The sequence below is a fragment of the Aulostomus chinensis genome, chromosome 8 (assembly GCF_037954235.1).
Source record: "Aulostomus chinensis isolate RoL2024-O1b breed Wild chromosome 8, RoL_Achi_v1.0, whole genome shotgun sequence".
Taxonomy (NCBI): Eukaryota; Metazoa; Chordata; class Actinopteri; order Syngnathiformes; family Aulostomidae; genus Aulostomus; species Aulostomus chinensis.
This window is the reverse complement of record NC_141327.1, coordinates 17,594,599-17,607,899: the sequence shown is the minus strand read 5'-3', so window position 1 is coordinate 17,607,899 and position 13,301 is coordinate 17,594,599. Positions and strand designations below refer to the sequence as shown.

General features: G+C 40.9%; 1 protein-coding gene across 17 annotated transcripts in view; it reads left to right on the top strand.

The window, feature by feature from the left end:
- Positions 1-13,301, top strand: part of ptprdb (protein tyrosine phosphatase receptor type Db) — a 162,315-nt gene that overhangs the window by 101,586 nt on the left and 47,428 nt on the right. For all 17 annotated transcript variants that reach the window (XM_086211380.1, XM_086211377.1, XM_086211385.1 and 14 more), the window contains 2 exons: positions 4,491-4,636; positions 5,790-5,931. In XM_086211380.1, coding sequence (XP_086067506.1) covers positions 4,491-4,636; positions 5,790-5,931 — 288 coding nt within the window. The remainder of the gene's footprint in view (positions 1-4,490; positions 4,637-5,789; positions 5,932-13,301) is intronic.

Here is a 13,301-nt window from a genome sequence, read left to right as displayed (position 1 = left end):
TTGTGTACGATTTGTCACTGGAATTTTGATTTGTGGATCAAATTTTTATTGCAGATACTTTTCTGTCGGTTTAATCGGTGTGCTAACTTTTTTATGTCAGTGTATGCGTTGGCACGACTCTCATGAGTGTGCATGCTGTGTTTTATGGGTTTTGTTTTTTTCCATATCACCATTTCCATCAGCACTGCCAAAAAAAAAAAAAAAATCCAGATTCAAATTTAAATCTATATCGCCCACTCCTAATCCAATGTGGGATCCCAGGGATTAAACACACACTTCACACATAATGAATTATGAGAGATTCATCACATTCAAAACTCCACTTTTTACAATCAAAGGCATACATCCTCCTCGGTTCCATCCGTTTCTCCTCCCCATTGTTCTGTTTACTGCTTTCCATTCTTACATTCATATCACTTCCCTATTTTACATTTGTAAATCAGACTCCCTGAAGGTTTGTGCGAGCATCTGTTTTCACCAACTCCTTCTCTCTCTCTCCATGCATCCCTGTAGGTTCAGACTGCATCTGCCAGCTATAGTTCCCCTGTAGTCCCCTACACGTCACCCTCAGCTTCATTTAGTCTCTACGCAATTGAACCTTAGAGGTTCACGTTTAATTCAGTTAAACAGTTTAATGTTTGTCACAGTTTTCAAAATAAAGGTGGCTGATACTGTTCGGTTTTTACTCTACTGTAGCTAACACGCTACGTATGTGTATTAAAAAAAAAGAAAGAAAGAAACTCAGGGCAATTTTTGTATGCAGTTATTTACTTATTTTACATTGAATCATATTGAATTCAGAAAATGACATAAATAAAAAATCTTTTTAGCCCCTGGAATCAAAGTTTATCACACGTCTTGACTTAAAAGTGGTCTGGAGAGGGGAGCTGACTTTGTAATCCCTGCCATCTGCTGTGTAGATCAGATCCCACTTCATGTCAACCTTTATGTAGGCCATCCTCCCTCCACCCTTCCATCTCACACACAAACACACACACACACACACACACACACACACACACACACACACACACACCAAGCAGGGAAGATTGGCACTGTCTAATTCCATCTAAATCTCTCGCTGCGTTCCCACTCACTCGTTTTCCCCTCACTTTCATCTTGGGTCATATTGAGGAAAATGAAGAAGTCTGTCAGGAGCATCTGGTGATGTACACTGCTGCAAATTTTTTTTCCTGTAAAACAACTTTACATTTGAATTTCTTCATTTTACATCTTTTGAAATAATAAACCTGCAGGCCTTCTTCCCTAAAACAACTGGAAATATTACAGTGCCCTCCCTCCTCCCTCTCTCGCTTGGCCCAAATGTCAATGCTTAATCCTTAGTTAAAGACAGAACAGTTACAGAACGGTAGTGGAGAAGAAGATGATGGAGGGATGGACTCAGAGAGTGATGATGGAGGAAAAAAGAAGTGGAAATCAAGAGGATGGAAATCAAGGAAAAAATGGAATAAAAGAAAGCATTTAAAGAGTGGGGAGGAGAGAAATAAGAGAGTGGAGGAATTACAACCGTGAATTGGGACAAGAGTAGAGCATACGGTTGCAAACCCCCCCCCCCCCTCATTAAGTCAGTCAATGTGACAGGAGGACTTACATAACACCCCAGAGATGGAGGGAGGAGATGGAGAAAGAGTAACAAGGAGGAGGATGAAAGAGGTAGCAGCAAGAGCAGCTGTGGAGGGCGAGGGAGGGGCAGAATTAGGAGCAGCGTACAGAGATAAAGGGGCAAAATATGAGAAAGCGTGAACCTAAGACAATCAAACATGAGATATATGAAGAGAGGGATCAGCCGGCGAGATAAAGGGAAGGGGGAAGATAAAAAAGCAATTGAAAGATCTACGGTTCCTTTTAGTATGGCTCTGCTGGCTTTACACTTTTCATTTGTTTTGTGGGGGAGAGATTATAAGCGGATTAAGAGGGCGATTCTCCCGCTCTTCATTCTTTCTGTTTTACTCTCCCTCACTCACTCACACTCTCTCTCTCTCTCTCTCTCTCTCTCTCTCTCTCTCTCATGCTTCACAAGCATGCATGATAGTAAATGTGCATACACATACTGTACGTGTGCAGGTTGCCTGCAGCTGATGGATTTTTTTTTTTTTTTTTTTTGGTGAATATTCAGCCTGTTTGATTTTCAGATGACACTGCATAATCAATTTGTAAAAGATTGACTTTCACAGTTTTCCGGAGCCAAACGTGACTTCTTCGTTCACACTGATTCAGAATCAGATTTATTGGCCTTAAATATGAACATACAAGGAATATGACTTTTTATTTCCTGCTACCCTCTAAGAACTTATCGACTTCTAGCTCAAACACAGACAACAGGCAGGACAAAGGTGAACAAACATTTAAAAAATACTATGTACAGATGTGTATTCCACATATTGGTGTGTGTGTGCGTGTGTGCGTGTGTGTGTGTGTGTGTGTTTGACAAGAAAAAAACAGTGCAACAGTGCAAAAATAAATATTGAGAATGAATGTATTATTAGAAGTATAAGATATGCAAACCTGAGTGCAGAGTGCAAATATCGTCAATTAAATGCATTAAACATGACTATGCAATTAAAAGTGGAATGAATAATGGTGGAATATGGTAAGTGCAGTTGGTGTCTAACCAAAAAGAAATGAAAATCAGTTTACAGAGCTGGAGATCATGACATTTAGGGAGCTGGACAGGGCTGATAAATAACTTAAAGAATGAATCAGTTGTTATTTACTTTCCATCATTTGATGACTCACTTCAGTGCTGGTTTATTGCTTATACTGACGCTGAACCCACAAAACATTTCTGCACATGCACATGAGAGCTTATTGCATATAAATTTGCATATACTGCACATAGACCAAATTAAACAGACACGCATGCACACAAACCCACAGTAACTCAGTTACTGAGGTGGATTCGACTTCAGGCCAGTGAGGTGTAGAGGTGATTGGGCAGCTTGAGGCTCTCCTGCTCCTGTTTGCCAGTACATCTGTCTCTCTCTCTCTCTCTCTCTCTCGCTCTCTCTCCTCCTCTCTCTTCTCTCTTATCTGCCGCCTGCTTGTCTTCCTCTCTCCCTCCACTTCTGTTGTGTTCAGGCTCTCTCTTCCTTACCCATTCTGCTCCCCATCTGTCTCTCTCAGTCTTTCCCTTTATCTCACTCGCTCCCCTGTTCTGTTCTCCCCACGCTTTCAGCACACTCACTTTTTCTCCCCTTCTCTGAAAAGCTTAGTTTCTCTCCCCCCCTCATTTTAAACAGCAAAAAGCAATTCCTCTCCCTTTGTCAGGGCAGTTGGCGGTAAGCCTTTAAGTAGGGATTTTCTGGTTTGGCTGGAATGCCATTAGGCAAGCTGGCGATGACGTGCCGTGACTGACGTGCCGAATCTTTTTGATGTTGTGATGTCACAATCCAGCAGAGGCTGTGGTTATGATATTGTTGGCGTCCCTCGAACGAGGGGCTTTAGTGGTCATGTCAGGAGTAAGTCTTCATAAATCCTTTATGGCACAGAAATATTAAGCTTCTTTGGTGGTGCAGGGACAGAGAGAAAAACATGGCGGAACGTGCACACACGTGTGCAGAAAAGAAGACAGACACAAAGCACACAGCAGCTTTGTTAACAGATACTTAATGAATATATATATATATATATATATATATATATATATATATATATATATATATATATATATATATATTATGAGCGTACAGCAGGAATAGGTTGACTGTCACACAAACACATACATCTTAGGGACTGGATCATTTTTCTCTCTCGCACACATCTGGCACTTTCATACACTCTTTAATGAGTTCAACCATGTCTTGAACTTAAGAACTACGACTTTATAAATGTATCAGTGGTAAATATGCTGCTTAAGTGCACAAAACCGACTAATCCATCAGAGAACATACATGTATACGTGTTAATATGCTCGTAACGAGTGCAGTGGTTGTGCCCCACCCCATTATCTCGTGCAAGGCGTTTTGTTTGATGTCTGACTATGACCGTAGTCGTTCTGATTTTGATCTCATTCATTCTTTCATCTCAGTCAGTGCGGTGCACGCTTTCTCTTATCCTATCATCTTTGATCTCTGACTGCTTTGATCATCCTTACACAGACAGAGAGAGCGAGAGAAAGAGAGCGAGAGCATCAAAGTTATCTAGAATCCTGTCTTTTATCTCAGTGTGCCATCTCAGTCTGTCATTATGAAAGTCATCTAAGACCCTAGATTCTTAGATCTCAGACTCCAGCGCTGCACTTCCTTGAGGTACCAGCGATGCACATGGCAAGTTTGACATCAATCAGATGAAGAGTTGTTGAGTTAGTCATGTCACACACAGACATCCAGACGGAGATTTCTTGCTTTTATAATTTGATGCTGATGTGATTTATTTGAGAGAATTGCCCAGCTGTCCATCAAAATGTCTCTTTTCCATGTACACACAGAGTTTGAACTTCACTTAACTTTCAAATCCATTTTGCCACACAGCACCCCCAAGATTCACGCGAACACCAGAGGACCAAACAGGAGTTCAGGGGGGAGTGGCGTCATTTGTTTGCCAGGCCACAGGAGATCCACAGCCCAAGATCGTCTGGAACAAGAAAGGCAAAAAAGTCAGCAACCAGAGATTTGAGGTATGATTTCTTTTTCCCAGATTTGTATCCATGGATGTGGTCATGTCACGGAAAATCCTCTGTGTCCATGCTGTTATTAGTGGGAGCTGTTGTGTACAGCTCCCAGAAAAAAATAGCCCCATCATGGAGGCCTGGCTCATGCTGTTGACCAAGTCTCTCTGCTGGGAGCATCACCGTCGTCTGACCAACAGGAAGAACATTTTTTTAATTCCAAAATTCTTAATAAAGTGATTATCAAAACTCACCCACAAGCATGCTTCGTTGGACTCACTGATGTCCCTTGGGGTACAGATTCGTACTACAGCATGTGACAGACTTGTTTTTGCTCCTCTGACTGATGTAGCACCTTGAACGGATTGTACATAGCATTGTCGTGTTTTTTAGATTCGACCGTTCTACCTGAGAGGAACCGCTCAGACTGTTCCATGTATCAGATGATGCTTTGAGCTCCATTATCGTTTTATGTGATCAGCCTTACAAGCTTCCCTGAGGCTACTAGTTTCAATTTTATTTCACTCCTCACAAGTCATCCATGGATGGAGATGGAGTGGAACCGGCCTCTCTCCTTTAGCCAGTCAGAGTCACCCTCAGTTCAGGGTGCTTTCACACTTTCAAAAGTCTGCTTTCCTCCCTGGTTTAGTTTCATCTGGGTGCTGTCCTATTTGAGATTAAATCACCTGGAGATTTTTTTTTAATCCACCCAATGTAAACCTACAGTATATTTTTTTCCCCCGCTGATCTGAGCAGAATTGAGTTGTTATGGAATTACCTTTTATTGGATTTCAGTCAGCTGAAGCCTTCTCAGAACTGTGAATCTGATCTCCTTGCAAGCGTGTATTAATCTCATGCAGGAGTATTTTAAAGTCAACGGTCCAGTTGTTCAGAGGCATCTTTTATCATATTCATCAAACATTACTAAGAAATAAGCAACCCCACTTATATTTTCCAGCGCTAAGCTTCTCCCAGTAAATTTAAATGTTTGTCACTGAGCTGCCATGAAGGTAAAATTAAAAACCAAACAGTGAGAGCAGTAAACCTGCTTCCTGAGCATTTGAAAAAAGCTTGTTGCTCCCCTGTTTTGTAGCAGAGTGCAGTGATGGAAAGCTTGTTGAGTTTCGAGGAGGTGGGTGTAACCTTTTGTTCTCCCAAACAGGTAATAGAGTTTGACGACGGTTCCGGCTCGGTCCTGAGGATCCAGCCTCTGAGAACTCCCAGAGACGAGGCTATTTATGAATGTCACGCGTCCAACTCAGCAGGAGAGCTCACTGCCTCCACCAGACTAAGTGTGCTACGAGGTCAGTGAGAACACACACACACACACACACACAAACACACACACAAAATGCTTCCATCGAGCTGTCAAGCACACTTTTTAGTATCCCAACACAAATTCATCAGCACATTGGTAGAGTGAAACATCACTATGCAACACTTCTTATTTCACAAATGATTGTGTTTATGCTTCACATAACTGTAATTGTAAATGACAAAACAAACTTTCTACATATTTATATCTCTGGAGGAATACAAACTGTACATGGAGGGCTTATGTGGTTATAGAAAACTTGGAACAGTGGTGGAATCTGAAAATAACAGTTTCCATGCCTTGAGAAGTTCTGGACAAATGGATAAAATGGGAATTTGTTTTCCAAAAAAAAAACAACAACAACCCTGTTCTTCAGAGTTGAGAATCAAAGGAACTTTTGTATAGCGATGGAGTCGTGATGGTATCGCAGTACAGCCGTTCATGATGTCTGTGCAGCCGAAGATCAAAAAAATACTGATTAAAATTCAAAAAGCATATAATCATTCAGCAGTGTCCTTGTCACTGAATCGAATATCTGACATGAGACAACATAGTGTACAGTACAGTTTTGGCAAATGGCGTCATTAACATAAATAACTTTTCAAAAATAGTTTATCAATACAGTGATTGAAAAATCCTGTAGAAAGCCAGCTGTTTTCATGGGAAAATCAATATTTGACACAAATGTATTGATATATCGCTAGAGGAAGTGAGAAAATGTAGTTTGGTTCGTCTTCCTGTCTACATACCTTTCAAGAGTCTGCGTCGTGAAAATAGGCATCAGAAAATATACAGAAAGCTATTCTAGAAAAAATAAAATCTATAACTAACTGAAAATGAGCTGAGTAGTTCTTAAGAAATACGAACGACAAATCCATGAAAGGCCCTTTTTCTTGAAGTTTGTCTACTAATATTCTTGTGATGTAAAGAGGATTCATATGCAGATGAAACTGGGGGCCTCGAGAATGATCCCTCAGAAGATAATACGTGCACTCGCAAGGCTGTTGTCCAGGGCTGTAGATGGTTTGCTAGTGTGAGCAGGAGTCCATTAATGCAGATAGTGATGTTAGTGTTAGTAGAGTCCATTAGGAGAACATTATGCACCGGTAGTTTGAAGCTCAAGAGTGTCTTAGTGAGTGAAGCTGCTCAAGTGTGGATAATCACATCGCCTGCCTTTACAGTCGATGCATGTGGGGAAAGGACATGCAGCCTATTGTTCTACCATCTCTCTCTCTCTCTCTCTCTCTCTCTCTCTCTCTTTCTATCTATCTGTGTTCCATGCTTGTCTCTCTGAGGGATAATATACATAGTCTCCAGTTCTTCCTGTCTACTCTGCTCTCTTTCTGTCTCGCCAGCCTGTGTTTTTGTCTCCCCAAATGCTTCCCCTCTTAATTGTCTCGTTCTTTGACGCTCCCCCCTTTTTCCTTTCCTGTCTATCTTTTTACACATTCTCCATGTTTTCTCTTCTCAATTTTAGTCTCCCCACATGCTCTCAGGTCTACAACACAACAGCTTCTAAATTATTCACATCAGACCACTCTTTGCATCCCCTGCACCACTCAGTTCCATCCATCCAGAATTTCTCCTGTCTCACATGGTGTGTGTATGTGTGCACGTGTGTGAAGTCATGCCTGCTTGTGTATTTGCTCTCGCTCATCTGACTCTATTTTTGATTTTTCCTGCTTTTTCCCTTGATGGAATCTCCGCTCTTCTCCAATCTTCCACTTTATTGAAAATATAACTGCTCATGCGCATGCACACAAGCAAACACACACACACACACACACACACACACACACAAACATTTATCCTCAATCTGACACATTCAGTCTTTATGTAGTGATTAGCTTCTTTCTACTCCTCTGAGGAGTCATTGTGTTGTGGATGAATAAGAGGCCACCTGGGAGCAGCTAATAGCTCCCGATAGACTGTCAGTGCAAATGTCAGCTAGAAATTGCACCCACACACTAACACACACCCACGTTCACTCAGGTACAGACACACACACACACACACACACACACACAAGCACAGTCTTGTCAGTCATGTCTCCTGGTCTCTCCTGGCCCCTGTAAAGACTCAGCTCCAGTGACTGACTGACTGACTGTCTGACAGGAGGGATCCGGTGTTAAGGTCAGCCGGTTTAATTACAGAGGATTAGAACCAGTCTAATTGAAATCTTGGCCTCCAGTAAATGGCTGTGATTGGCAATGGCTGAAATAATAATGAGTCTAACGTAATGATGTCCTTTAGGATCCCGTGTACGGACAAATACTGTATAATTCATAGTTTGGTAAAATGTGAGTCTTGGACAACAAACAGGAGACTAAAGTCTGAGTTCTAATGTTTGGACCTTTTTTCTGTTTTATCTTCAATGTGGGTTTAGGTTCAATCGTGGGTTGTTTTGTTTGTTTAGAACCTTCTCGCAAAGTGTATGAAAAAAGTTCAGAACCCACCGTATAACAGATTTGCATCTGAAACACAACTCAGAGGCGAACGAATTAAATCAAAGAACTTTCTTATGGAGTTGCTTTTGCATCTTTACACAAAACAAACAATATACGTAGGTTGCAATTAAAAAAAATCAGAGCAAAATTAGTAACACCATATCAAAAATGTTATACTGCCAGTTAAATACATTTGTGATTAAAATCTGTATTCATGTTCAGATGCATTAACGAGTTTGCATAATTTTGTTATTTTGAGGGCACGAGAAATAATTTATTCCTTCAATTTAGGTAATTTACATTTTTGGAAAAGTGTTAGTAGCCCCAAAATAATAACATTAATGTAAAAGTTATATCTCCTGGCAACAAAGTCATCAAATTAAAGGAACAATGTACATTTTGTGGCTTTAAAATAACTAAATTGCAGTCTCTCCTAGTCTCAAAAAGTCATGTATAAATCTCAATGGCCACTACAGGGCTTCAAATTATATATATTTATTCAACTCTATATGTTTTAATTGTGTATATTAAAATTTTTATTTGAAATACATTCGTTTTGCTGCTGTTGAACTCTCGGTGTATTATTTTCGACAGAGTATTGCCTCATGCCCACTGGCCAAGAATGATAGCATGGCTCATATAAGCCTGTGTTTGGGTCGGTTTCCCAGCAAAACCCGCATGTTTTGTTGGTTTATTATTTTATTGTTATCCAATTCTTTCAGCTGAGGATAAAATTTTAATCACCGCCCTTCAGACATAAGGGAACATGTTGACATCGGGACTTTATTGTAGCAATCACTCAATGTGTAAAAGATCAAACGTTTAACCATCTTACTTGTGGATGGATTTGAAAAGTGAGCGCAGCCATCCAAGATGGGTCAGCACTATTCTGTAAAGTTTGGTTGATCTTTACCAAGGATTTTTGGCATATAGTTTTACTCCTTGGCTTTTTTTCCCCCCTCTTTCAAATTCATTTCAAAGTATTTTTCTTGCTGTGCAGTGATGCTAACGGTTCCCTAGATCCTATATAGTTCTGCCTGTCATAAATAGGCCGGTGTTCTCAAAGTGGAATGTAGGCACAGTCCCAGTAAAAATGTATAGGAACCATGAGGAATTGCAGTTGTTGCAGGTGTTAATTTTATTGTATCCCTGGGGTCAGCCGTGACTGACAGCAACAGAGTTGTTTTCGGAAGTACATATTACACTCAGGTCTCTGATAGGGCAAGTGGCTAATGCATTATTTCCCATGATTGTAAGACCAGAGTTGCTGTCTACCAGATTTGTAGATGACAAATCCAATGAGCGATGTGTGTGAATTTCATTTTGGACCTCATATAAAGAGCACAGTGTTTGCACAGCAGTTCCCATGATTGTGAGACGGGTTTTTTTATGAGCTGTGAAATTATCTGGATCTTACACAGTGGAAACACTTGAGTGGGAGCACATCCAAATCGAACAGTGGGAGGTTCCGTCAACAAGGGAGCGTAGGGTTACACATCTGCTCTGACCTCAGGGGGTTCTTGACTGTTTGGCTGCACGGTCTCTCTCACATTCACACACACACTCACACACACACACACACACACACACACACACACACACTGGAGCAGCCTCGTCCTGAAAACACTTTGGTGTTGCTTACACTCGTCCTCATGATGAATGATGGAGGGCGGGTGTTGGGCATGTGTTAATATGTGTATATGCGTATGACGTAAGCCACGTTTTGGGACACACACCAGACTTAAGACCAGTTACTTGGACACAAAACATGTGTGAAAGGCTAATTCTTAAGTCAGTGGATAATTAAGTAGGGTAGGAAAAACATCTCCCCAAAGGGATTTATAATGCAATGTCATTAGCTTTTGTTGTAAATTTTATGTTTATTATTTCAAAAAATTATACTTTTCAAGAGAAAACTAAAAATATCACATGGCATGAATGCCTCCTTGACATTAGTGACCTTGACCTCTGACCACCAAAGTCTTTTCAATTCATCTTCAAGTCCCAGTGGAGGTTAGTGGCAAATTTGGGAGAGAAAAAAACAAATCTCTGTTCTAGATATCACATTAACAAGAATGGGACAGACATTAACATATGCACGCATCTCAAATAGCAATGACCTTTGACAACAAAAATATTTCAAGTTCAAGATGTTTGAGCTTCAGCGGAGGTTTGTGGCAAATCTGAAGAAATTCCCTCAAGGTGCTGCTGAGATAGCACAGTAATAAGAATCAGACAGAATGACAACCTGAAAGACCGGCACCATCATGGAGGCATAAAGAATGGAAAGAACGAAGGAAATATGTAAAATGGAAAGAGACTATTAGAGATCAATATAAGTATAGAGGCATTAGTGCTGTATTTATATGTCCCAGTAGTTAAAGAGTTCTACGGCACCACTATTACATCAAAGAGGACTGACTGTAAAAGCCAGTATTGATAGACATTTTTTGGTCAATTTTAGGAAGATTGTGAGGATCAGCATTTTCCCCTCGGGCTGCAGTTACATCACCAAGTGCTCCGATTTTCAGTAAATATATAAAGATAGTACAGTAGTTGAAGTAAAAACAAATAATTAAACTTAATGTGAGTCAAGTACTGATTCCAGGAAATAAACGCAAGTCAATGTAAATACCCCAAAAGTGACTAAACACATGTTTCATCCAATATATATCTACTTTTACAAGTCCTGGCCCACCTCTACACATCTACAACACTGAGTAGTTGTAGAAAAGGGGCTGAGAGAAGGGAGATGTGCGATCTGAGGGAGTAGCATTCTAACTGTGCGTCCTCAATGTTTAGCGCAGGGTCCCACCCCAGGTAGATGAAATAGAATGCATTATTCCTGCCTATGAGGGGCTGGCTTTGAAGTAAGCGTTTGCATAATGAAAGCAGAGAGAATCAGGATTGTTATGCTGTATGGGTCCCTTGTGCGCGCTTTCTCTCTCTCTCTCTCTCTCTCTCTCTCTCTTATTCTCTCTCTCTCTCTTATTCTCTCTCTCTCTCACACACACACACACACACACACACACACACACACACACACTCACTCACTCTTTTTGTCTGTTTTCCTTTCTGGGATTCTTTCTTTGTCTCAATATTCTATTTCATTCTATTTTGTCCCAATCTCAATTTCAAAATGTTGCCACCTAACCACACACACACACACACACACACACACACACTTTTACACACAAACACCTTCTCATCTTGTTCTCTCAGTTTAATATATCCGTGTTTCCATTTGTCGTCATTGTGATTGATTGTAACCGGAGCTATTAACAGGCCACACATGCACTATTGTCTCACGACCCGCTGGCTATGGTTCGATGGGCTAGTACCAGAATTAGCATCTCCTTGGCGGGGTTCAGCGCTAGGATTTCCCGTTAATGAGGCTCTGTGTGTTTGAGAGGGATAAAGTCTCAAAGGATTCTGGGTATACTGGGGAGGAAGCAGGTGGGGGGGGGCAATAATTAAAACAGACAGCCTTCTAGATCATGTACAGTGCAAGCAGGAACACTCTCTCTCCTCATCTGTCTTTTATGTCTTTCTTTATCCACTTTTTTATGGATGACTCATGAATCTGACTGTTTACCTGCGCCAAAGCAAAAGTTAATTATTCATGTTAAAAAAAAACTGATCCTCCCTTCTTTGATGATTCCAGGCAAGAATAAGATATCTTTTCAATTTCACTGAGTTCAGGCATCTTGATTCCCAGTCCTCTTGAAGCATTGTCCCTTCCCCTCTCTTTAAAACTCCCACTTCAGTTAAATGAAACTGTCCCACTGCCTTTGATTTCTTCCAACACAGTGAAATGACTCCTAAAGTTTGATTTAATTGCCTGGGATGTCTATGAATTAACATTTGAATTGACATCCCAAAAGGATGCGGGTCCCAGTGGATCTTTCCATATTGGCCTATTTGATAAGTGGTTAGCTTAGCGACAGAACTGGAGAAAAAGTGTAGCTGAACTGTAACAGATTCCCAGCAGAATACAGAGTATTTGCTTTTCAATTGATTTCTTATTCGAGAAGCAGTTACCTCAATATTGGATCCTTAAAAAGTCTGGCTTTAGCGCTCAAGGGATCACCACGTTCTGACTCGAAATTGAAACTCGTTTTTGTGCTGGAGTTTGACCAACGTATGTCGCTTAAAACCCGTTTCTCTCCTGACTCTTAAGTGTCACTTCAGGGCTTTACCTGTTTCTTAATGTCTTAAAAGTCCTCTCATATTGAGCCCAAACAGTTAAACAAAAAAAAAAACGACAACCACATTAAGTAATAGTTTTTGCGGAGAGATTTAGGTAACTCTCACATCTGTACAGTAAATACGAAGCTACACCCAGACACGTCATCATACACCACAAAGACTGAAAGAGGGGGTTCCAGGATTATATCTTATGTGTTACATACCAAAGTTGAAAGAGGGATTGTCAAAAGAAATAGGCAGAAACAGGAAGGCTAACTCTGAGGACCAGTGTCTACCACTGGATCGTTTCCTTCAGCTGAGGTCTTCGAAGTTGTTTTTTTCATTCGAAGTGCAATGCTTTTAATGCAATGTTAGCATATGCCTTACGCCAGCAGCATGATCTTGGCATCGTTTTCCGGCAGCCAAGGGTTTAAGAATATTCAACTTAAAGTAAAACACTGGGGTCATCCACAAAGACAAATCGTTGCAAACGAGTGGTGACAAGCAACAGCAGAGGAACTCTTGAATGATTGTACCCGTCGAGGTGTTGCCTCAACCACAAAATATCTCTCTGGGTCTGTCTTTCACCCAGAGCAGGAACAGGGGGAGGTACCTTGTGAGGACCTCTTTACTTCTGGGGATACCCTGTATTATAGCAACCAAACGCTGCAAGTCTGAAGTGCTATCAAACCCTCTGTGCACTTCAAGGAGAGTGCTTGGCATT